This window comes from Acanthaster planci, linkage group LG02, assembly GCF_054643075.1.
Source record: "Acanthaster planci isolate LZ-2023a linkage group LG02, COTS_SCS, whole genome shotgun sequence".
In the NCBI taxonomy this organism is placed as follows: domain Eukaryota; kingdom Metazoa; phylum Echinodermata; class Asteroidea; order Valvatida; family Acanthasteridae; genus Acanthaster; species Acanthaster planci.
Window position 1 is genome coordinate 7,744,847 of NC_141778.1, and position 25,492 is coordinate 7,770,338.

The window sequence follows — 25,492 nt, forward strand, 5'->3', positions numbered from 1 at the left end:
AAAGAGATTAGATAAAGAAAATCAATACAAAACCAAAAAGAAAAATCAAACAAACCCAAAAAAAAAATCAAACAAAACAAAACAATATTTCAACAAAGGGTAACAAAGCTATGGGATCTTGGTTAATAGAAGAAACTTCAAGATTCAGGTGAAATCAACATTAAAAAACAATCCAGAAAAATCTGCATGAGCTTTTTCTACCTTTGGTCGAACAGATGACGGGGCTTTTTCAGGTGGCTTGAATATCAAAGGAAAAAAAGCAATTCATTAATATGGAGCAATGAGGCAGATGATATGTACTAGTGCCACCTGTGATTCAAATAACCATGGCAGCACAAAAAAGGCTCGATTAAATGTGACTCCAATGTATACACCGGTCAGTTCACCTTTCCTAGTCTATGTGAATGTTGACTGGCAACAGATCAGTGCAACAATGGCCACTAGACTGTCCAATGAAGCATTTTTCAAAGCGGGAGAGGGGCAAAGACACTGTGGTTTCAGACCCAGACATTTCATAGTTTTGTTTCCTCGATACTATGCTTTTAATCAAGTAAGTAGTATCTAATGAGATAATGTTAACCAAAAATTATTTTGTTTTTAGCTAGTTGGAAATTCTTTCAGCTGATATAAATTTGCTTTTGAAAAACATTGAACAGAAAGCAGAAATTTGCATTTGTTATTTCCAGAAAATTATGAAAAGTATAAATTTTGAAAAGTACCAAACAAGAAAATACAGTACACTTTGACATATTTGTTGATGCATTTTTACAATCGGCCATAAATGGCCACGGTAAAAATGTCTACTTTTTTCATAAACTGGTTGACTGATTAATTGGCTACAAAAATAATCAAGCGATAAGTTCCGGAAGTCATAATTGTACCAACAAATCAACTTTCTAAGCCGTCATCAGCCAGGAATTGACGTTGTTCGGAGCCCAATGAACAGCGCCCTCTAATGTTGAGATACATGTAAGTGGAGCGTACTGTATGAGATTGCTGCCGACGTTTTCGGGCCCAGTGCTTAGTGTCATCACATTCGTTCAAATGCCATCAACTTCATTGTAATTGTGTAGACTTTGTGTGTGAAGGTTAGTCATAACTTGAAGGCTGTAACACAGCTTAGGTAGAATTTAAACTGAATAGTAGTTGAAAGGAATGCAGCTTTTTCTCAGGGGTAATGTCGATTGTCGATCCCAACGAACACTGGAGGGTGAAGAGATATTTTTTGCACCAGTTTTTATGCAAACGAGCCAAACGATGACATGTCTTACTGCTAGTGCTTATCTCAAACTCAGTGTTGTGCCATGGCCTGGAATAGCAGATAAGAGAGTTTTCAAACCGTCTAGGGTATTTGATTTGGAACTCAGCTCTTCGATTGTGAAATATTTCAACACATTTTGTGCAGTTTTATTTCTATAGAAATGTTGATTAAAACTTTTCACAAAGCCTTCTAAGAAATAAGTAATACTGAAAATTAAAATTGTGCTTTTTGCAGATGAAAGTCATGACAAAACATGGATGTACATGTACCCGGTAGAGCTACAGGTTATCGTGTACTATTTACCACAAGTATTTTTCTCTCTTTCCAGCCGACGCAACTACACAATGTGACGGCACGACGGCTCGTTTGCGACATGCCCTTGCGTTGTGCTGTGGCTTTCTCGCACACATGATGCGTTGCATCGTGTTGTGTGTCGTGTCGTACTCCAGGCGACGTAACAGATGATGTGACACACGACACGACATATGACGTGACGCACGACACGACATACAACGTGACGCACGATGGTGTGAATGTGACAGGGGACGGAAGGAGCGACGTTTAGGCAGAAAAATATGCAACAAGGAAAGGGCGTAAGACGGCAGGACGTGACGGGCGACGGTACAACACAACACGACACGTCATATGTGTACAAATGTAATGGCAAGAAGGCGAAGGCGCAATGCAACGGCACTATGCAAGGGAGCCATCATGCCATCGCATCGTGTACATGTAGTTGCATCACCTTGGAAGAGACGAGAGAGAGGCAGAAATGTGTGTATATAATGTGTGTAATAGTACACCATAACAAGTATAATCATCACAAACCTGTTTAGTAAAAGAGGGACCCAGACCAAGCCATTTTATTAAAAGTCACAAAATTCAAGAAATTCAAGGAACATTAAGTGAAAGTGAAATGAAGTCACACGATTTCTTTTCATCATTTCCCCCATCCTTTCCTGTCGTGTTGCAATGAAATACAAATGCACAATGATCTCAGTTCCAAACTGAGGTGATTGTGTTTTTTATATGATCACAGAATTTTTTTCAAAACTATGGTAGCTACGAGGTGTGTGCCCTTTCCAGAAATTTTAAGTAACTGTCAACAGAGAGCCCCATCATTTATGGAGAACAAAAATGATGCACTTTTGCCGATAAATCCATTGCAAAAACGTCCTTCAGTCGCCAAATTGAAAACCCATGAGGGCTCTAAATAAGTTCTAAAGACTTGCTAAATTGTTTTAATTGATGTGACTGACATAATTTGACAGCATTCACTGATGTCTGGGTCAGGTAGGGTTTGAAACCATCTGGCATCAGCCATGAATACATGTAGGCCGACACATTAAGCCCCACCCCATTATACACGTAGGACCTGCATAAAAGTTGGGGGAGCTGTGCCCCCCCCCAGTCGAATAACCACTAAAATCTATATGTCATGTACTAACAACTCTTCCAATGGAAATTTCATCAAATTTCACTCTATTCTTTCACATGAATAGAGTAAATTAGAATTTAAAGAGTGTTAATCTTGAAATAAGACAGTTGGTAGTGTACTCATATTTTGTGCCATTTTATTTTGTAGCCTGAAAAATGGGCCCATTTGGACCTGCCAAAATTTGTCACCAATGCTAGTTATCCATAACACCTTAAATTGAAAGTTTAAACTCCCAACATCATCATCATCTTCAAAAGCGATGACTCAATTCAGCAATTCCCCTTTTTGACCAGAATTAAGACGGGTTCAGACTCACAGGGAAAGCAAATACATTAGGATGAATCTGATGCGGCAACACATAGATGTCCCAAAATCTCCCTCCCTAGAACTACAAGTACATGTATTCCCAACTGTTGCAAAAATTCAAAGAGCAAATACTCATCGAAACATCATAGATTCGCACTTCATGTCTACTTCTGCACCGAGTACAAACTAGTCTTAAATAAGAAGAAAACAAAGATCCCCAAACTTCACTTCTTACACGTACCTAACCACAACCTAACCCCATCCCTCCCCCACTGAGCCCCAACTTTGACCGTTGCAAATTGGCAGTGTAAATAATCACTGCATCACAGCAAATTCACATTGCCTTTGCTTTTACACCGCGTTCGAGCTGGACTCGAATTAGATGGAAAAGCAATGCATGTACTGGTAGACCAAAAGTTTCTTACTGGGCTCTCGCCTTGTTGGATCTGAGTATGACTTGACCTCCCCAACCCCCAAACTACTGAAAGTTTAACTGTTGCAAATGCACAGTGCCAGTACTTTATCATGATGTCCACAATTTGTGAGCAACTGGCAAGCACCAAATACAAACTGTACAAAGTGGAAAGACCGCAAAGCTTCCCAAAGGCTCATCTCCTTGGATTGGAGCATGACCCGCTCCCTCCAATGCTGAAATCTGTAATTAGCTGTTGCAAAGTGGCGTTTAAAATACTTTTCCCGACATCCTATGTTCATGATGTTGCGATGAGCAATTTGCAAGTGCTGAGTACAAACAGCCTCAAATACAAAGTAAAACAAACAAAATGGATTATAACGCTTCAGTTCTACCAAAGGCAGATCTGGGAGGGGGGCAATAGGTCCATCCTGCCCCCCAAAAGGGAGGCCAGTTATTAGTATTTTTTTATTAATGAGAAAGGTAAAATTTTGTTGGTATGCATTGTACTTCATTTCCCTTGTTTTGAAAAGTATGTAAAATGGCCAAAAAGTTGCCTCGCCCCTCAGTAACGCCATGAAAGCTTCAATGAAAAAAATTTGAAAATTGTTTAGTTCTATCAAAATAGGTTTGCTCCCCTCAAAATAAATTTGGATCCAACTGAACATGTAAGTTCTACTCATCTTGCTGACTGGAGCGTGAACCTCTCCCATACGGTGAACTCATTTCATTTGTTCAAATTTGCAGTCTGCATATACAATACACTAAAATACTGCACATTTATGATGTCATCAAAAGTACAAGCTGGCCTCAAATCAGAGGTTAACCAAAATCAAAAGACCAAAAACCATCAGTCTTCACCTTGTTGGAGCGGAGCGTAACCCGACCACCACATCGGGCACAGGACTTCAGGTTGCAGTAGCTACAGGAGTGGCCCACCCCGTCGGCAAACTTGGTCTTGTGGCAGATCTGGCAGACGGCGCCATTCTGGGGGAGGCTGCCCTTGGCCTTGGACTCCGAGGCCACGGCCTGCGTGGTCTGCTGGACCCGGTCAAGGTCCTCCTTCAAGGCCCTGGGAAGAGAGAGAGAGAGATGGGAAGAAAGATGGTTTGGGAAGATGGTCTCAAAGGAGTTAAAGCTACAGTATTTCATACAGTATTTGGCACAAAAACGAACACAATTCGAATTGGTGATGTAAGACCAAGTCTTACTTATACACATTTTCAACTCAAACAAAGTTCACTTTGTTTCTCAATCACCTGTAGCAGGAACCAGCCTTAATGCTGAACTTAAAAATTGTAGAGGCCAGATGCAGAACTCTTTAAGATGCCTAAGGGGCCTTTTACAAAATACACAATCAGGTCTTTTAAATGCACATTTGTAGCCCACATGACTGACAAGTACATGATGTGAATCTTGTGCTTGCCATTTTGTACAAAGTGAGGAAAGTAGCAATGCATGAATGAATGGATAAAAATTTTAACTGTTCCAAAGAAAACCACATCCCTTATAGAGTGCACTGGCCCTTTTGAAGGGGGGCGGGGGAATGTAAATCTAGGAGATGAGGCATACATGTATCCCCTCAATTTTCAACAAGGGTGTGAGGGTGGCAGGAGATTTTATTCACAACAGGATTTCTGTACAAACCAAAAACACATGCTGTATTACAAAAAACTCTTCAAATCTACCTATTTGCAGACTATAAAATCACATTCTTCAGGCTAGACTTACATTATAAATGAATGAAAATTTTGCATTGTTTCCTTGTGATTTCTAACTTGGCTTCCATCAGCACATTTGGAGCCACAAATTGGTGTTAAGCAAAAGTCATTTGCTGCACAGTTTCAACTTAAATTTTCAGGACAACACTGTGTTCCAAAATGGTCAAGAATCTTGGAAGCAAACAGCGTTCCTGTTGTCAGACACCATGCACTCTAGCCAAATGATGAACATCTACAAGCATTGGCAGAAATCCTGAGCAACTCACAAAAAAGTTGACTAACTATAAAAAAGAGGGTACATGTACGTTTATATAAGAACACTATCATTTAATCTTCTCAGCTGAACCCTGATCAAGGTATATATATAACTTTTGAAATGATTCAAGTCCCATTGGGATCAGTACATGAATTAGGACTGCACACACCACTACTCTGCTAAACACAATATGGGCATCCCCTCCCAAGGAACTACCCAAAAAATAGATCAATAGGCAAATATCGGCATTGCATGCACCAACAGATACTGGTGCGTGCATGCACGTAGCAATATCATACCATTACAGGCCATAGGAACCAATAGGCAGTCCCACTGAAGCCATGCTTTGTGTGGTTCTCTCAGGATCTCCCCCATGCACTTATCCCATTATGTAGCAGCCCTCTGACACATTGGGGCGTTCTATGTCTCATTTGCATAATTGATTGATTCTTTTTCTCAACTCCCTACCCTCTCATGCTCCCAGTCGATAGAGCATTTCTGTACAGGTATTGTATGTATGTTGGGGTTCCAAAGAACCCTTTTTTTAACCCATAAAACAACCCCAAACTTGTACACATGCTGCACTGCTAAGATAAACTATAAGCACAGGATTAGTCAATAAATTTTTTCAAGTACGAGCAGAAAATGTAGAAGGCAAGACCAACTTCATGTGCTGTTTTCTCCATAAAGGAAAAGGAACAAAGTTTCATTTCATGTTACATCTATTTTGTTAGATGATACCATGAACGGTGACCAAAAGCTGGCCGTCGTTCTAAGCATCTGTGAAGCATTTGATTCAATGCATTAATTATCCTAACCCTCCCAGATCCTACAAATCCCATCAAGATGTCTTGGAGGATTTAATGGGATGAAGGAAGTAGTACCCAGTCACTGTTGATTCACACGGGGCCCGATGCTGCTCTAAACAGTTTCGCCCAAATGTCGAGTAGTTGCTATGCAGACATTTACTGCGTCACCATGGGAACACTATGAAACAAAATTTGGCTGAGAAATAACACTTCAACCACAATATTGTCTGCGCTTGGCCCATTTCTGCACTTAGCAGAGCAATGAAATGACCCCTCACAGGGACAAATTTAGGGATCAAGAGTGTATGTGCTGGTACGTGTTGGCTGGTTCCTAGCCGTATCAATAAGATGAGTATGAATGAAGCCTTAGTCTAAGATGGAACTCCTGATTTGAGATGAAGTGTGCACACATGCTTTTTGTTAAATGGTCAATGTACAGGTAATCAAAGTTTAGCAGAAGTTGAGATCAGTACATGTACCGGTATACCAAAAAAAGAAAGGAAAATTGAAGAACTACTTCAGAATTGTAATGCATGTGGGGAAATTGGCACACATGCATGTGTACATAGTTTCCATAATAAAATTACTGTTCTGGAATGGCAACATGTAAGGAAATAATGTCAAATCTACCTGCCATGTTTTGCACAAACAAAGAGCACATCTATCACATAGAACGTCTATGTTTCTAGTACTGGCTGAGAGTCCAGAAATTGTGCTGTTATCACACATACATGTACATGTATATACAATGTATATGCTTGTAACGTGTATGTACGATACATGTACATGTACATGTACTTTTTGCTTTCACTGTATCACATATTGTCCAGCACTGTACATACCAGAGTTGCAGGTCTCGAGACTGGCAGTCTTGGTTTTGATACCAAGAGGTCTCGCTCTTGATCTTGGTCTCGGATATTGGAGGTCTCAATGTTTTCCCTGGTCTTTGAGTCAAGACCAGTCAAAGAACAAAGATCGACACCATATTATGCACCACCTAAATAACGGATTCATTGCTGATCATAGTGGTAGTGATGATCTCGAATGGGATCGACATCAATGCCCTTGCGTTAACATTAGGAAAGCAAAGCTAGTGATACCGGGTTTCAACCTCAGATTTACCGGTGTGCATGTGTGAAGTATGACTGAACTTGTGCGATCAAAGTAATAAAGGCTCTATCTGGCATAAATGATATTCTCCAATATTCTGCCAACTTGCAATTGTGTTATGTGTAAGACAGAATGGCCAGAGTACAGCACTGAATGGATGTGTGCACAACACACCAGCACTGTGTTTGTGTGAATGTGTTTATGCAAGTTCTCCCATCAAAAAGTACCCTTTTTTTTTAATGAGATTAACCAGAAGGGGGATGTCAACAAGTTTTCACACATTTAAGAAGAGGAGGAAGTTGCAGGAGGTTCCCAACCAAATATGGTAGATTCAATTTCTACATGCACATCATGTATCTTTGCAAACTACATGTACATGTACCTGTCTTATATCGGCATGCCATGAATTTTAGCTCCAAGAAAACCATTATCTGGCAAAAAGCACACAAGGCTGGCCCCTCTATGCATGTCACCATGTACCGTATGTCTCTGTAATTCATCATTCGTGGCCAAAATGCACCCCGAGAGGTGAAGGACAAAAAAATTTCATGTCTTTCCCCGGAACTGGCCATTTTACAGCAGCATTACACCAACTGATGGGAGCATATTACCTGTCTTCCTTCTCCACGGATTAAAAAAAAAAATCCCCCAGACAAAATGCCATGCAAGGAGAGAGGACTGATAAAAGGGCAGGCAAGTGATTGATGCAATCTCATTTATATGCAAATTAGCCTCGACCAGAATTTTTTTTCAAACTAGTCGTTAAAACAGGCAGGCAGATCAGAAATTGAAGGGGAGCATTTCTGTATGTTTTAAAAAGGTCTGTGATGATTAAAATAGAAATTGGTAAGTGGATTGGGGTGGTTTGTTTTTTTCTGGTGTGGTGATCGGTCAACCGCAGCGGAAGTCACACGGTTTGAATGATAAATAAATGATTCAGAATGAAAACAGACAACTGTGATGGTAGTCACTTGCCATGAAGCCGACTTGGGAGTTATACATGTACATGTAGTTCAGGAGCTGACAATGATTCGACCTTAAGTTGATCTTTACCAAGTTCACAAACCAATGGCGGCAAAACAATTTTTAAAGTGGAGGGGGCCAGTTGTGAGACAATCAGGCATCAGCCTTTATCAGGCCGATCCATTAAGCCCAACCCCATTATAGGACCCGTGAAAAGTGGGGGGCTATCCCTCCCTCCCCCCCCAGTCAAAAAAGTGGGAGGGGGGGCACTGCCCCCCAGCTTCTGCTACCAATGACACTGACTTACATACCCAGCGAAAAGCATTTACATTTGTACTGCAGTAGTATCACACTTGCTTACATGTCACGTGCGTTCTTTAACAGGAAGCATGGTTTTGTTTGGGCAAGTTGCAAACATGCTATTTGTCAAAAAGGTATTGCTTATCTATAGGCATAGAGCATGCATGCGTAACCATCACAGCACATGGCTTCTGATTGTTTTAAACTTTGTTGTAAATGATAATTTAATCCTAACAGTCCTCAATCCTCCAATTTCAATATGATTTCACGTACAACCTAAGCAGTTAAAAATGTCAAACTATCTACATGTATAACATTTGGTACAATAGGCCCTGTGATACTAGTCCAAATCTAAAAAAGTTAGAGGGCCTGACAATTTGACCCCACAGTGCTCAGAGTTTTTCTCAAAGGCAGAAGGTAATGGTCTCAGGAGCTGACGAGAATCCATGAATACTGCCTACAAAGATTCATGTACATGTACATACACACATTGATGTTCTTCGTGAAGCCAGCAAGAGTCCCTTTAATAAACACGTCTGGCTACAGACTCAAAAAGCAAATCTGCCAGCTAGGTTTAGGCTGGTATTTTCAACATGCAACGTGCTGGTACCTGTGGCTGAACCAGACTGACAGCCTGGTACCGGCAAACAGTGCACGCAATCCATGTGGCAGAGAAGAGCCTAGCGCAGCACGATCAATAATTGATGAGTCTCCATAATGCGCGCTCTGCTGCCCCGCATATTAGATGGCTGCCTGGTGATGCATTAATCACATACTAACGTGGGTCACCATACACATATGACAGCAAAGGAGGAGGGAGATTGAGACTTAGAGCAAATTATTTCTCAAGTGCTACATCTCTCAAGTGACGTACCTGAGCACAGAAACAACCAAAAAAGAATTATTGCCAAATGGCGAACCGCAAATGCTGCATGTGTCTACGACGTGCGCTATACACAGAAACGGACGATCAATGCCAAGGATGCAAATTTGCTGCGATGGCCTGGGATAAATATAGCATGGGCACCATTGGGCCTCCTGTGGTTTGAAATGGAACGGTCCTGAAAATACACACACCTCAGTACGGTCGACATTAAAAAAAAAATGCTGTGTTGTCAGAAGGAAAATAGTAAGAGAAGACACCAAATGCTACATGTACATACGCACAGGCTGTATAAATGAGAATTTCACAAATTGGACAAGCAATTCAAAAGCATTTTAATGGCCCGTAATATAATCTGATGTGAATAAACCAGAATTCTTGAAATGTGACAAAATATCAAGACTTCCAAAGAATCGCATTATCGGCTGAACAACAGAAAGCAATGAATAACACTTTTGAAAACAGGCATGCCTACAATAAATAACACCAATGCACTATCATTAAAAAAAAATCTTTACCTACATGTCCAAGTGTTGCATGCAAAAGTACAGGTAACTGTTACTTGTATATTGTAAATATTTTTTCTGCATGTACATACATGTACATGTACATGTGCCACATGTATTTTTCATGCCTGCGCACTTCGCCTATATTGCATGATACATGTACGTGAACAGCGTGCATACAATTGAGGTGATGCACTCTTTACTCCCACACGTGCATTACAGAGCAAGTACCCCCATGTATCTCACATCAGCTGTTTATTGCCACAAACTGGCTGACGAAGAACTGGTGAAAAATTCTACATTAACAACAGTTTCCTTAAGGGACTGTTGACATATTTTATCCTGACCTGTGTACATATATTCCACGGAAAATTAAATGGGAAAATGATACCGGTATATAAATATACACAATGAAATTTATTTGTCCTCAAAAAGTCTGAAAGCAATAAGCCACTTGCAAGTTAAATTTGAATAAAATCCAGTACACTGTGTTACCTGATTGCACAGGAACGTAACAATTTGAATTCCCCAGACTAAAGACACTGTTGCTATACCTCGTGATTCGGGGCAAGCTTTTGCATAGCGACCACCATCTCTGGAATGGACTGGTTCCTTTGTGCCGTTCTTATCCATTGAGAACAGTGTATTGTTGCAAGGCGTCTCTCATGTAACTAACCAAAAGCTTGCCCCGAATCACAAGGTACAGCAACAGTGGTTTTAGTATGGAGAATTCAAGTTGTTATGTTCACGTGAATTTAAAGAACTCGGTGTTCCAGATTTTATTCAAATTTAACTCGCAAATGGCTTATTGACAAACACATCAAAGCCTTTATACTCGGGGCAGTGCATGTTCTTTGATTACCTGTACAGTTTTCTCTTAACAGCACACGTGAGGGTAAACAACAGCCTTTTAAACTTTTTCCTTAATCAGAATGGAAAAAAAACAGTACATGAAACTCTTCACGGGCATTCGAGACCAGCCATGACAACTCATTTGAATTTCGATGAATGCAATACTGCATCATCAACTGCACTCTGAAATCAAGGACAGGAAAAGTGGGTGTGAAATACTTAGCCTAGCTTCAACAAAAGACAGCACTGGGAAAAATTTGCAGGCATTTAAACCCACTCCCTTTTTTGAGACAGGATGTGCTTCCAGTTTGACATTTTACATGTACAATATATGTAAGTACATGTACATGTTTATGGAGGGTTTTAAATGTTAGGAAAGCATTCAGTGTATTTGTGCACCAATCTTTTGCAAGCACAGGCGTCTACTGTATGCATTTCCGCTGTTATTTGGTTGAGTGTATGCCAATTGTGAAACAAAACTTACACAACAGAAAAGAATGCATCACTTACATGTACGCTGCTTTCCAACCGATGAATAGGATTTCTGCTTTTCTTAAACAATTCAAACATGAAACTGATATATAATTTTTCCATTAATACTGGAGCAGTAGTCAGTGGCATAACTGGGTACATTTTGCAGGGGGTATTTGGGGGTGCAGGTGGAGGGTTCGAATCCAGCAGCTGGCCCATGGGCAAGTTGTTTTACCCCTGCTTGCCTCTCCCCAAACAGAGACAAGTACAAGTGGGTACTGGCACTAGCTGGGGAGCAACCTCTGATGGACCGGCATTAAATCCAGGGAGAATAGACATACATGTATTTTCAGTCGTTTCATGCCAAGGAAACCAAATGGCTTGGAACAGAAATGCCCTCTTGTATTTCATTTTCTGGAGGGTGGCACTCAATGGGTTCTTTCACAGTTAAAACTTTGAACAAGGCAGACATCACCAGCCTTTTTTCCTTCCCTAATTTCTGAGTGGCCTGAGGGCCACAGGCCTAGAAGGGGAAGGGGTGCTCTTTGCCCCATCCCCTTAGAAACACCACTGAAAACAGTAGTAAACTGGAGATGCATTGTTCAGCAATCAATCACTTTACAAATCTGTGACTGAAGTGTACTAATTAATTTTGGATTTTTTTTGCCCTGCCCAACATGTGTTATAGCACTGTATACTAAATGTTTGCCTCTGAAGGCTTGTGAAAAAACACACGCGTAATCAGGTGGGACTCAAACCCACGACTTCCTACTTACTAGTGGAGACGTACTCGACCACTGAGCATGCCAGTGTCGACTGGCTGGTCTGAATCAGATGCCGCAGCAGGTACGTGTACCATGTGTACCGCAAACAACTATTTGCAAGGATGGATTTGCACTGGGAAAATGTTAAGATGTCTGCACTAGTAAGCAGGAGGTCATGGGTTTGAGTCCTACCCGAGTACACTTTTGGTGTTTTCACAAGCCTTCAGGGGCAAACACTTGAGTATACAGTGTTATAACACACATCCGGCAGGGTCAAAAAAATCCAAAATTAATTAACATCTGCCCAGCGCAAATCCATCCTTGGAAATACAGTGTACTAATCCCTCACAATATATACAGTTATGTAGTATATTGTTGACTTCTCTGATGTGGGATGTTTTCAAAACCCGAGAGATGTACAGTACCCCAGGCAAAGCCAAGGGTGCTGTGACCACCCAAGGGTGTAATACCCAGGATGTCATATCCTGCATGACATCAGAACTGTTAATAATTGTTTGGTCATATCTCTGTCTTGACAATGTTTTCCACTTGTTTTGTCTCAGGAAAATTTAGGGCGACAAAGGGAAATTAAGGGCTACACAAGAATCTTTGAAGATTACATAGCAGTCAGTGGTCCCAGCATTATCCTGTACACTGAGGGGGCTTAGCACTAGTAGATCTGCCTGTACTGCATAGTACAAGCCTTTAAGAATTCAATTACATACTGTGTGATTTAGTGCCAGTAAAGTTGACCTTTTTACACATGCAGACATGGGAAACATTTTTCTAGGAAGTTGTGGGTTGTTTTTAAGACATGATGATCTGTTGATGTCATTTGTGCATTTCAATTTAGGCCTAAATAAATTTAATTTCATAACTTTGTTGATGCATGTACTGGTACGTATAGTATATATCACATTGGTAATGATAAATTGACTTTTACTGTACATGTACATATGTACATGCATGTCATTGGCAAGGGTGCAAGGCAAGTCTCTCTGTGGAATGACAGCAAACTGGTTTCTATTTCCAATTGTCCCTTATAGTAAGAATTTTGTAAGTTGCTTAGAACAAAATCCAACAGTGTGAATTTAACAAAAAAGTTTGAATTAGCCAAAGTTGAACATTGAACGTTTTTATGCTTGTAGAATTCAATTATACATGTACTATTTTATTTCTAATTATGTAAATGTAAATCACTGTGTAATTCAGCCCTTGGAGTGCAAACGTGATTGGATACACCTACAATAAATAAATCAATAAGAAGTTATACAAGGCTCATCCAGTGAAGCATTTCTGAATTGTGCAAACACAAACAAAGCATCAAACCAGAGTAAAAACTGCTAAATTTGGTGAGTTCTGAAGAAGTGCCATACACATGGCTGATGCACCAGATTCCAACAAAGCATGGGGTTTGCCAAACCAAACAGAATCCAACAGTCAAGCATGCTGAATCCAACAGGACATGAGACTTGCCGAATCCAGTAGAATCCAACAAAGAATGGATGATGTCAGATTAGAATCTGGAGGGGGGATGAATAGCATGATACACTGTATCCAAAAGTTTCCAAACAAAGAAATTAAAAAGAGAGTGACATATGCCAAATTCAACAGAACCCAACAAAAACAATTAAACTTGCTGATCATGTCCAACAGAAAGAAAAAAGAAAGAATGTACATGTACGTGTTAAGGTACATGTACGGAGCTTCACAAATGATACACGTGATTCAAGTACGGAATCCCAAACTGCTGGTCAATTTTCTTGTCCCACTCAATCCATCCAACAGACCATCAACAGTTAATGTAAGTGTTAATTCAACATTTTCCCTTGATATTGTTGAATTAGCTTTTATGACATTGAATTACCAGGTTTAATGCTGGATTTAATAAATTAAAAATGCTGGCTTTTAAGAATTAAAGTGTTGGATTCAACAATTCACTTTTTAGACAGCAGTTTCAAAATATTGTGGGTACTGAAGCTGCAGGACTTTTTCTTACAAGAATTTATTTTCCTTACACTTTTAAATATTCTTCAAAATTACTAAGTGAAGCTACAGTCCCCTTCCCCTCCCCAGGAAAAAAGAATGGATGGTTGGCTCCAAAAATGTTTTGACTGTGCGTACAAACACTTGTACTCCACTATTCGTGGTCCTGTAGATGACAATACAAGGGTTAATCCCTTTTTTTCCTGCATGTACTTAAATTTGCGAGGCTTAAAGATATGGTTTGGCTTGTAAAATGACAGAGGGCATGATTTCCAGTGGCAACCTTCAAAAACCACAGCAAATACCACCACCAACTTTCTAGATTGTGTGTTTTCCTTGCTACTGAAATCTCTTTCAATAAACAATTACCAGTATCATACAATGTACTTTCACCTTCACTAAATATCCTTGCCATTTAAAAATGTGTAATGCAATTAAAATAATGGCCATTTCAAGGCTATCTACATGTACACGTACATGTACCTGTACATGCATGCACTCTGGCATGAAACGTCAGAACTATGAATTTGTCACCGGTTGCTAGGATTCCATTTGAGAGTGTGACACAATCATCCAAAAAGGAGGAGCATGTGAGCAGTACTTACCTCAAGTACTAAGCTCAAAGATTTAAACTTTAAGAGGAATCAGACAGCATGTCCACAAAAAAGTGCATCGTTGCCCTTCCCAAAATAAAGCCAAGTACAAAAAGACACAAGTTTAGCATCCAGATTTTAGGGGGAAAACAGAAGGAAGAGAGGCTTTTAAATTTTTGATATGTATATCTTCATGATGGATGCCATCCGGTTTCAAATTTCTAACAAGCATCATTGGTTCCATTGTTCAAAGACAACAGATTGGCATAAATGAAATTTGTTTGGATGGTTTGCTGGTAAGGCTTTAGCACGTTTTCATTAACACTTTAAAAACATAACCACCTCCACTAGGGCACATGAGAAATTTGCAGGGACAGCCAAGTACGTGTACATGTATGAAGACACAGCCATATATCCAGTCACACTGGGAGATATACATGTATCACAGAGTCAATGGCATGATGTGAAAAGTGACAGAGTCTTACAATGTAAGTCAGAAGTTCCAATTCGTAACTGTTTCATTTTTTAATATAAAGATGAACAAAGAAATTGCTTGGAGCGGGATTTGAACCTACAGCCTCCAGAATGTCGTACCGCTGCTCTATCAACTGAGCTGCATGTATCCAGCCCTATGTTGGTGGCTCTTCCCATCTTTGTTTTATTTTCGGATGGACTGGATAACAATTTGCATTTTTTCATTTCTTTTCCGGAATAAAAAAGCAGCGGATTCCGACAGGAAGTTGGTGGGGATGCTAACCATGAATTTGGTTGACTTTGCCTCATCTTAACCTGATTCCTCTTATCTGACTTCAGGTTTTCGTGGGTTTCTCTCTATTGTGGAAAATGGTTTGAACTGTGCTAATGACTAAATTGGCAATGCATGTTTCATAGTTGAACTGTCATGAGTTGTTGCATACAAACACTGTACTGCCCATGTACTAACCAAACCAACCAGAGGAGAGATTGCTTTCTTAATGAGATTTTATCTTGGATCAATCTATGCAATTTTTACCTATTGGGCTCTCTCACTGTCTAAACTGGGCTCCTGTCATGTGTTGGCAGGCAACATGGTAAAAAAAAAAAACATCCCAGAGGTCACTACCTCTGGATCAGGTATGAAATTCTAGAGCAGTGTTGCTTGACAGACATCTGCTGGCCAATCTGCGGGAATGTTCCACAACTGATTAACTTTGACACTTCTCGGTGACCGAAGCTGTATGAAGTCCTAGAATACTATCATTCCTGCTTGATGCACTGCACGCTTGAATGACTCAAATTCCCCAGGAATTGAATCTAATCATTGTGAGCATTTACGGGTATACCTGTATGTGGAAAGTGTCAACAAGGGAACGGCATGTTAATCATCACTGTCAGTTTGCTTCTCTTATGAAAAACAATTTTACAAAAGAGCAAAAACCCAAGGCCCCATTTTACAGGGGGAGCAAAATCCATTGGTAATCACTCATAGGCAATATACTTTTGTAGGAAATTTTGGCTGGCAACCTATTATTGTTGAACTTTTTTTGTGCTACATGGATTTCTGGGCTCAGGAGACCTACCAGTAGGGTTTAATTTCCAGATCCTGCTTGTGAATCGTATATTGGAGTCTTCATTAACCACAGCAGAAACATTCAGCTCATGGTAAACTGACGTTTGTGTTTCATCAGCTTGTGTGCATGTGGGCAACGCAGAGTGAGGATTTTGTGTTGGGTTGATGGGGGAGGGAAGGAGAGCGTAGTACATGCACATGGCGAACATGTATACCATTCATTATATGAAGATGAGTATCCACATGTACCGGGGTACCTTAGGGAGGCACACATACATGTAAATCTACCGTACAAAGCTAGCATGAAGGGGCGACGCAAACTCCATGTGCACTGTACAGATGGTGCTCACGTATCGATATCATACAGTAAACAATACAGCACAACCTGGCTGACGCTTGTCGCACTGTCATGCATCTGATTACTAGTTACAGGTATGTACAGTGTTATGGTTAAGCTAGGCACCCAAATGTAATACAATGGAAAACACTGTTTAGGGAAACCATTTTGTCTTTCACCACGTTCAAATATATGGCAGAAAAGTGGTCCCATTGAACCTGTGGATTTCCTTTAAATGGCCAGAGACTTAAGATTAGGCCTTTGATGATACAAGTCAGAAATAAAATTGAAATGTTAATCAAGCATTCCACACAATGGATTGTTTTTGTATATGGATTTTAGGGGCGTCACTGGAGAGATGACTACTGTACACAGTGAGTGCATTCTGTGCAGGAATCTTTGCATGATTACAGAAATTCTTTTCTAGAATCATCTAAAAAGATTGCTGGATTGTTTATACATGTATATTTGAGATACATTGTGTAGAAAAGAGTGTTTACATGTAAATAATGTAAACATGATGTTCCTTAATTACAATCTTGCACATCTCTCTTTTGTGATTGGAGGAGGCACACTCTGCACACACTCGGCTCTTGCCCATCCCCCGTCTGGTTATTGCAAAGTTCTCGTTTTAATGATGTACACATGTAAGCACAAAACGGTGATGGACAGCCACAGAAATTACAATGTAGTAAGCACTGCCTCCCAAATAAATTGGGAGGACTCTGAAGAGTGTGTGGCCTGCTTTTCACCAACTTAGCATTTTTCAACTTCAGCACTGTCTGGTCACTGCAAGACATCCATCAATCAAAGAGCATTGTCCAATCAACCAAATGACCCTCTCCCATTGACAAATGGGTATCAAAACATCATCCCTGGGTTTTGGACTTTTTGCCCAGTGCCGAAATGGGGAGGCAGAGTGCTTGATGTCACAGAGGGATGACATTTCATGAGCTCCAATGTGAGATTACGATCCATCCCACCAAATTCTCACTGTAAAGCTGACAGGTACATTTTACACAAATGAACATACAGTACCTGTATTGCCTGACATTGCAAACTCAATCTTCCACATCAAAACCCAGGTCTATAAGTACCTACATGTAATGTTATGAAAAAACCTCCTGTTAAGATTATTTCTATGTATTAATGACCATACATGTACAAATATCAACAGCCATACTGGTAAATCTACATGTACGTAAAAATAGGTGTGGTCTCACTCAATATTTTTTTTTTTAGGGGGGGATGTCACAGCCAATACAAAAAGTGTCAAAAAAGAAGTACGTGTACATGTATATGATGAGCATTTAAAGTGTCATTTTGGGTTTGCAAAGAACTCCACCATGTCCACCCTTCTTGAATGAACACAAAGTACCTGTATGTGTACATGTACATGTATGTACCCTTTCACTTTGCAAAGGGAGTGAAAACCTGACATTAGGGATGGTAATATCATCAATGACATGATGACAAACAGAAAAGTGCCGACCACATTACTTGAGAGAATAAAATTAAAACATTTCAGATACATGTGTAAAGGAAATGTAGACCTCAAACTAAATCTGCAATTGTAAAAACTATAATTTTACACTTCAAATCTGCCCTGAGGAAGATGTTGATTGCACAAAAGCCAAAAGTGAAAGATTTTAGGGCCATTTCTAAAACATCCCCACAATCCCACAACACTAAGAAGAAAAATTATTGGCAGAAGGAAGAATAGTGGGCCTTTTTTGGGCCTACAATATTTACCCAGCCGGTAAAATAAAAAACAAATGCCGGGATCTTTAAGCTTTAGACTGACGTTATAATGTTCTTGTTTTTTCATGCAAATTTGCTAGTAAATACATGTACATGTTATGTGCATGAGTGGCATACATGTACTTGTACATAGGTACCGGTACATACATGTACATGTTTACCATATCGGTATGTTTTAATGAGTTTTCACGTCGCATCACCAAGTCTAATAAGATTTGGGTTGAGGTATAACGCACATGCCAACACACAGGTCAAGACCTACACGTACATGTACACTGGTCTGTCCATGTACATGTATTTGGTACATGTAACCGTACATTTTTTCACAGTTAAAGAAGTCTGTCTGCGACATCACTCAAACCCAAATCTCATTAGACTTGGTGGTGCTACGTGAAAACTCATTAAAACAGTGGAGCGTGAGTGAGGCTATGGGTATACATATATATGCACCATCCGGTACACACGTACCATGACGCACGTGTACGGGGCACATTTTTACCGCCCGCGTCGTTTCCAAGAAAAACCACAATTTTGACAGATTTTTTTTATCAGTGCGCCTAAATGAATTGCCATAAAGCACTCCCGCCCACGCTAAAGATGCTCCTGACATTTATACCGTGCAGACTGCAAACGACAGCTTTCTCTTTGTCAACCCTCCAATGTCATTATCATTTCTGCATGTACACTGTCGCCCTGAAACATTGTCCCCATTAGCATTTGGGCATCATCACATCCCTGCCCGTCTCAAACAAAACATGGATGACTGTCGCCACAGCAACCAGAACCACCTGTCAAGGACCTCTGGCATTTAGCAGAGGGAGAGAGAGACAGAGGGAGAAAGAAGGTGGGGAATGGATTGCGGAGCATTGTGGTCAATCAGGATTTGCTTGAACAGCAGCGAGTGGAAGTCTGAAGCAGAAATACTTACATGTACATGTATGTACATGTACATGTATGCATGCATGAGACTTGTACATGTACATGTACGCATACCACCATGACTGCACAACAGCATCAAATAAAAAAGAGCATGAACGCATGTATTTCCTGCCGGGGGGGGGAGCTTAAGCGAGGCAAGCTGGGAAGAGATCGTCCTATAGCGTGGTCTAACGAAATACAAAGGCTTAAGGTGTCTGGTGCCATCCAACGGGAACGGCTTTTCTAAATCGCATTCATGTCAACAACGAGGGAGCAATTTTAAGACATAAAGATCGGATGACATTAGGGTGGCTGCCACTGATACTGAGATGCAGATGGATTACACCCGCCGTCCTCGTTCTATGATTACACAATTGCTTCCCAATTTCACAATTTGTAAGAAGTGCTGGTGAATATTTATTTAGGTTAAACAGCTGCCACATAAAATTTTGAACAAAAAAGTCTTGCTGCAAGGGTTCTTTTTCTGTTTAAAGACCAACACCAACGGTTTTAAAAGTTTTGAAAATAACTGTGTTTAGTGTGTAATAAATCATATTATTCATTACCAAATCAGGTCTGTACGGTGCCTGTATTTTTTGTAATTTTACAGAAACTTTTGAATGTCGTCTTCGAGTTTTATGAAAAATTTCCACAATCCGACCACTGCCGGCGCTGTTGAGAAACGAAATCTGTATGATGTAATACTGGAGAAACATTGGAACTGGTATCCCTGGCACAACTGGTTCCGCAACAAATGTGCATGAACATGTACGTAATTATGAAGCTACATGTACATGCACAGTTGCGTGCACCGCATACCAAGGATTGATCTGTATGCCGGGCCTACTGTGCCGCATTGTCTCTTTTCCATTGAGTTTGTTCTCCTTTCTTCATGATTTATAATAATGCTGAAACTGTGCGTCATTGGTGGATTCTGCAAGAGAACCAGGATTGGAGTTCTTCCAGTTCCAAAGAACGATAGCATTCTCAAGTTTGTGCTGTCGTCCGTGGCTACGTGTGCTATGCATGCCTACTAAGCGCACATACATGTACTGTGGTATTTCTCTCCACTGTAATACTGTACATGTACATCAGAAAACTCAATATTCATTGGATGTTAATGAGTCATGACGACACGTCCATATTTACAATACCGGACTGGACTCGCAGGAAAAATGGGTACTAAAACTGTGTTTTATTAACACAAAAAAGTGTATTGCAAGGGAGATACTGATATGTGCCACTTTTAATAGACTTGGATCTTCTGAATAGGAATCAGTATGAGAAAATTTAACATCGTTGGAGTTGGTCTTTAACTAAGCTCCCAACATGAAGCTTTTTTTGCGCAAATTTTGTGCAAAAACGAAACACACATGAACCAAAATCGAACATAATGCAGTAACCTAACATTTTGCATCAAAACTGGAACACAAGCCTCACGTAAAGAAATCATGGCTACAGTTCTAGAACCATTAAAAATCCTACACAAAAAATGCCAGGGGTTGGATCTGCTGACTCTGGGTGGAAAGGATTCGTACAATAAAAATACGGCACATTTATTAGAATTTCAAATAAATCATAAATCTGGAAGTGAAGTCACTTCCAGATTTATTAAAACAGAAACCTGAAGAAGTCAATCCTGGTCACACAGAATGATTTTAAACCAACATGCAAATCAACCTGGGCTGCAGAATGTTGGTACTTGTTTGTTTCTGAAAACTGCTTAACATTCCTCATTCTTTCATTCTTCCCAGTCTGTAAACAACTGTGAATTGAGGATAGACAAGCAGGCTGGATCTTTCCTCTGTTCTAGCAGCAACAAAGCCAAGAAACATGTAAGTAAAACACTGTAAATAACTTCAGATACAAGTTAATACATTGAAATACAATGGTGCAAAAAGTAAAACAAAAACGTCAGCCTTTCAGCCACAGGCAAAGTTGCAACACTGACACTTTATCGAGCTTTACATGCGTTGTAATATTTCTTCAGTTCTAATAGTCAAATAATGTGGATATTAGAAGTTGACAATGACATTTTCAACAAATTAAAAACTTCTGTTCGAAATCTATCCTTATACATGTATCTTGACTAGGTACAGCAAATTTATAGATTGAACAACATTTAAAAAAATGGAAAGGTCACTAAAAGGTCATTAAAAGTACTTTCTGAAAACAAGGCAACAGGCAGGATCACAATTTCCTTTCTTTTACATTACTGCTTAAAAATCTCAGAGTTTAATACCACTTACAGAAAATTGTACATGGTAACTTGTTTGTTTCAGAATTTACAGCATGCCATGATGCAAATCACATGTACATGTATATTGTACTGTGCATGTTGGGTTTAGCATGCTGGTTCAGTAAACCAGGTTGTACAGAGTACTTTAAGTTTGCTTGTCTGCATTTTGCGTAATTTCAGCTCGTCGCATTTTCATAAACACGACAAGAAAACACATTCCATGTGTACCTCAAGGCACTCAGTTTTTCTCTCAACGAAAGGTTCAGGAAAAAAAGGAGCTCCCCTAAACAGCATTTTATTTTTGAGTGGCCACTGTCTGATGATCAGACACTGATCATCTGAAGCATGATTCAGGGTAGGAAACAGAGAGAGAGAGAGCTCAAGTACGACGACATCCATATGCAAATTAAGCTCCAGACGTCCATATGCAAATGAGCCTATAGGAGGCTCATGTACAGGAGAGAGGAGCACACACTCCAATGTCACCAAGCCTCATCAACCACACGGAGGGTATTAGACAATTTGATTAAACTCATGACTCTGTGCATTGGGGCCCTTTGCCCTTTTTGGAGGATGACACTGGCTGGTTTTACCAGCAATTTTTCCCAACTTTTTTTTTCTTTTTGCAAAACAGAGATAATTGAAACAAGAATTGAACGGCAGCAAGAGTGAAACATGAAAGTCTGTCATTCAGGGATAAATATAAATGTGCATATTACAGGTGTGTGTGTACAGAAGGCAATTGATGCCAATCATTATAATTAAAAGTTTTGTTATAAAAACTGAAAGCTTCAAATGATGCTCTTTGATATCAGTGCAACTGAGTGGATGTCAGCTTGCAATTTTCATGCTTCGAAGGAAAGGGTTACTGTTCCATAAAAACATGGACACTTTTAACTATTAGGGGAAGTTTATTGGGAGGGAATCATGTAAAAGAAGGCTCACAGATAATGGTGTAGATTTGGTGAACTGCACCATGCATACTGGATTCACACAATAGTTTATGTGGAGATACAGGTGTAGCATCACCTAATGTAATTTCACCTGTAGCCTAGCAGGATGAAGTTCCACACACAAGCACGGACAGCTTGGAAACTCAACTTGTTTTTTCCCTCATAGTGGAATATCCAAACTGCATTTATACCTGTAACAAACTACATGTACATGTAGCTGTGATTTTGCTCCAGAAGAATGTACCCCGAGACGGGCGCACGAAAAAAAAGAAAGTGGTATGAGGCGTCCATGCACCTCACACAAATAGTAGAGACAACAAGCATTCATCACAGAGAAAGTTTACTTTTTGAGAAATGTCAAGGCCTGATTGGATTTCATCTGGAAATTTCCCATTCTATTCTTCCCGTAAAAGGCCAAAAAGCTTTAGACACCGGCCAATGTTACCTTGAAACTATTAAAAGCTTCCATATGTAAAATGAATCAGGAACAGAAGAGAGACACGGGCATAGGTTTAACTATTTTTGTGTGATTTGGGCATATGGATCAGGAGTATCATCCATTTTTTTTCATTAATTCCTCTTTGAAATTTCTGCTGGTACATGAATACAAATACTGACTCATCAGGTCTTTCATTTGTGAGAGTTGCAGCATAGAAAAAATCTCCAAAAAATATTGTACAAGGGCGTAATTATTCTCTAATTCTACAGTCCCACCATAACGTTAGTGCAAGTGAAATTCCTTCAAAGGCAATTTAGAAGCCTGGATTTATGTTTGGTCTTATGGTTTGGGATGTTGGAATAAAATGGAAACAGAGTTGCATGTACAAGTATCCCAATCATATAAATTTACAATGTAACTGCTCATTCAGCCAGAAAATTAATGGCAGGTGGAGTTTTTCAACATTGCATGAATGTGGGGTTTGCACAAGTGGGGAAACTGTCTGTAAATGAAGGGATAAAGAATCCAAAATGGAAGCACCAACTTAAAAGGAAAAATTCCTAATCCATCATTTCTTCTACTAATACCAATATGCAAGGAACTTGTAAAAGGAGTGCTCATGAACCTGTTTTCAACATGTTACAAGTTGCCTGGAAATGATCAAAATGATTTCCATGCACAGGAAGGTTCCTAGTGTGTACATATCAAATCTCAGACTACAGATTATCCGTGTGATTAACTTACATGTATATTATTATGACAGTTAAACAAATTGTTAGCGGCCCTAATATCATTACCACGCAAGTTACCTGTGCACGGGCATCAACCTTGAGTCAACAACAAACATACATGTACAACTTTAATATTAACTTTATACTTAATAACATCTTTTTTTTTTTCAACTCAAACGACAAGAATTAAATTTTTCCAACAAGCTCAGACCAACAAAATATGCAGTTTTGAAACATCAAGCAAAGCATTGAAAGCACACAAAAACATTGAATTTCTGAAACTAAACTGTACTGAATAAAACAAGTAATTTGAAATATGATAATCAAAATAACAACAGTTTTTATATAGCACCGTTAACTAACTTAGATCAAATTATTAGAATAATTTTCCACCATAATGTTGGACAATACATGTACCATTCTAATTTGAGACTAATGAAAACTGTAAAGTCACTGATATCTGAAACAAAATAGGCATGTTTAAACAAACATACACGCAAACAAACGTTATTGATTACAGAGGTATTTGTAAAATTAAAATAAAGGGCAAGGACATTAAAATTTGACATCTGTGGATTGATGTCATACAGACCTCAGTCTAAGCTGAACCTTCAGCATTTTGTTTATGATGTTTTAACCAACTGATTTATTGTTGACTAAGAACTTGGACAAATTCTTTAAAAAATATTTGTGTATTATTTCTATTACAACAATAAGATTTATTAATGCACTCTTGATCAGTTGTCAGTTATTTATTTCGGAATGTCGATCGATAGTGAAGGTACAACTATTGGCGCGACCTCGGCAATATTGCCTGAATTTATAATCTATGTCTTTTCATTCACAAATTCCTTCTGCTCATTAATTAATTAGAGAAAGAAAAAAAACAGGCAAAGACACGCACCTTATGAGTTTGGCCTCTTTTTCCTCCTCCTGTTTCTGCCTTTCCAGCACCGCCTGAATTTGCCGTCGTTCCTCCTCTGAGAGGTGCGATAGGTCCAGTTCTGGGACAACCGGACCGGCGGGTGGTTGGGCGGCCGGCCCAGGCGGGGCTGGGGCCGCAGCACCCGGTTTCGTGGCCAGCGGCTGCACGGTCTTGGTCGCGGGTGCCTTGCTCTGTGGAGTCGCCATCATGATTATGTCCCCCCCTAACTCAGTCTCCTCACACCGTCAATGTAGAAAAAATTCCCAAATATTTTGTGCTAGTTCCTCGGCGGAACGAGTCCCTTCCAGTGAGCAATGTAAGATTCCGTTTCAGTCCATTATGGCGTTAGCTGGGCCGTCTAAGCGTGAAGTTTTGGAGGAAAGACATCCTTTTATCGAGGGTTTGCGGCCCACGAAAATGGGCTGCACGATCTATCCGCAGCCCAGCATGCGTGAATTGACAACGTACCATGTAACTGTACATGTACATGCGGCGGGCGCATCTTCTGCGCCAAATTATGTGAGACAGCGTGCAGCTGTAATTTGCATGTTGTTAATTATTTATGACATGTCTACGGCCCGCATTAGTGAGGCGCAATGTATTAGAGGCTCATTTTTCTTCGTCAAGACCTGGTGAAATTAAATTATTGTATTTGTCAAAACACAATTTTACAGTTGTTCCCAATATTTCATGATAAACTAAACGAATTTGTACGGATACAGATGGAACAATGCCAATTTTCTAGCTTCATAGAAACACTCAGCATATTCCCTCAATTGATTGATTTCTTCAATCGAAATTGGCCTACCTTGTTTCTAAGATTAAATTTTATTTTTTTTTTACTGTTTTTTAACCCCATTAAAAAGAAAACAGACTCAAAATTCAATGTTTTCGACCATCCGAGTTCGACTGTGGGCTTCAAGTACTCGCTTTACAAATTTCACGCTGAATATTAGTAGATTTTATCTAAAACGTTAAAATTTATCAAAAGAACCCAAAGATGAAATTC

At 39.7% G+C, this 25,492-nt stretch overlaps 1 protein-coding gene across 10 annotated transcripts in view; it reads right to left on the minus strand.

The window, feature by feature from the left end:
* LOC110979571 (regulating synaptic membrane exocytosis protein 2-like) overlaps positions 1 to 24,967 on the minus strand; it is an 86,493-nt gene extending 61,526 nt beyond the window's left edge. For 7 of the 10 annotated variants that reach the window (XM_087133805.1, XM_087133804.1, XM_022235497.2 and 4 more), the window contains exons 1-3: positions 24,463 to 24,963; positions 4,279 to 4,489; positions 202 to 237 (exon numbers count right to left, since the gene is read on the minus strand). In XM_087133805.1, coding sequence (XP_086989931.1) covers positions 202 to 237; positions 4,279 to 4,489; positions 24,463 to 24,692 — 477 coding nt within the window. In that variant the 5' untranslated portion in view covers positions 24,693 to 24,963. Of the gene's footprint in view, positions 1 to 201; positions 238 to 4,278; positions 4,490 to 24,462 lie in introns of all 10 variants that reach the window. The other 3 variants (XM_087133806.1, XM_022235499.2, XR_002598212.2) reach the window with 2 other exon arrangements.
* Between the last annotated feature and the right edge of the window lie 525 nt (positions 24,968 to 25,492).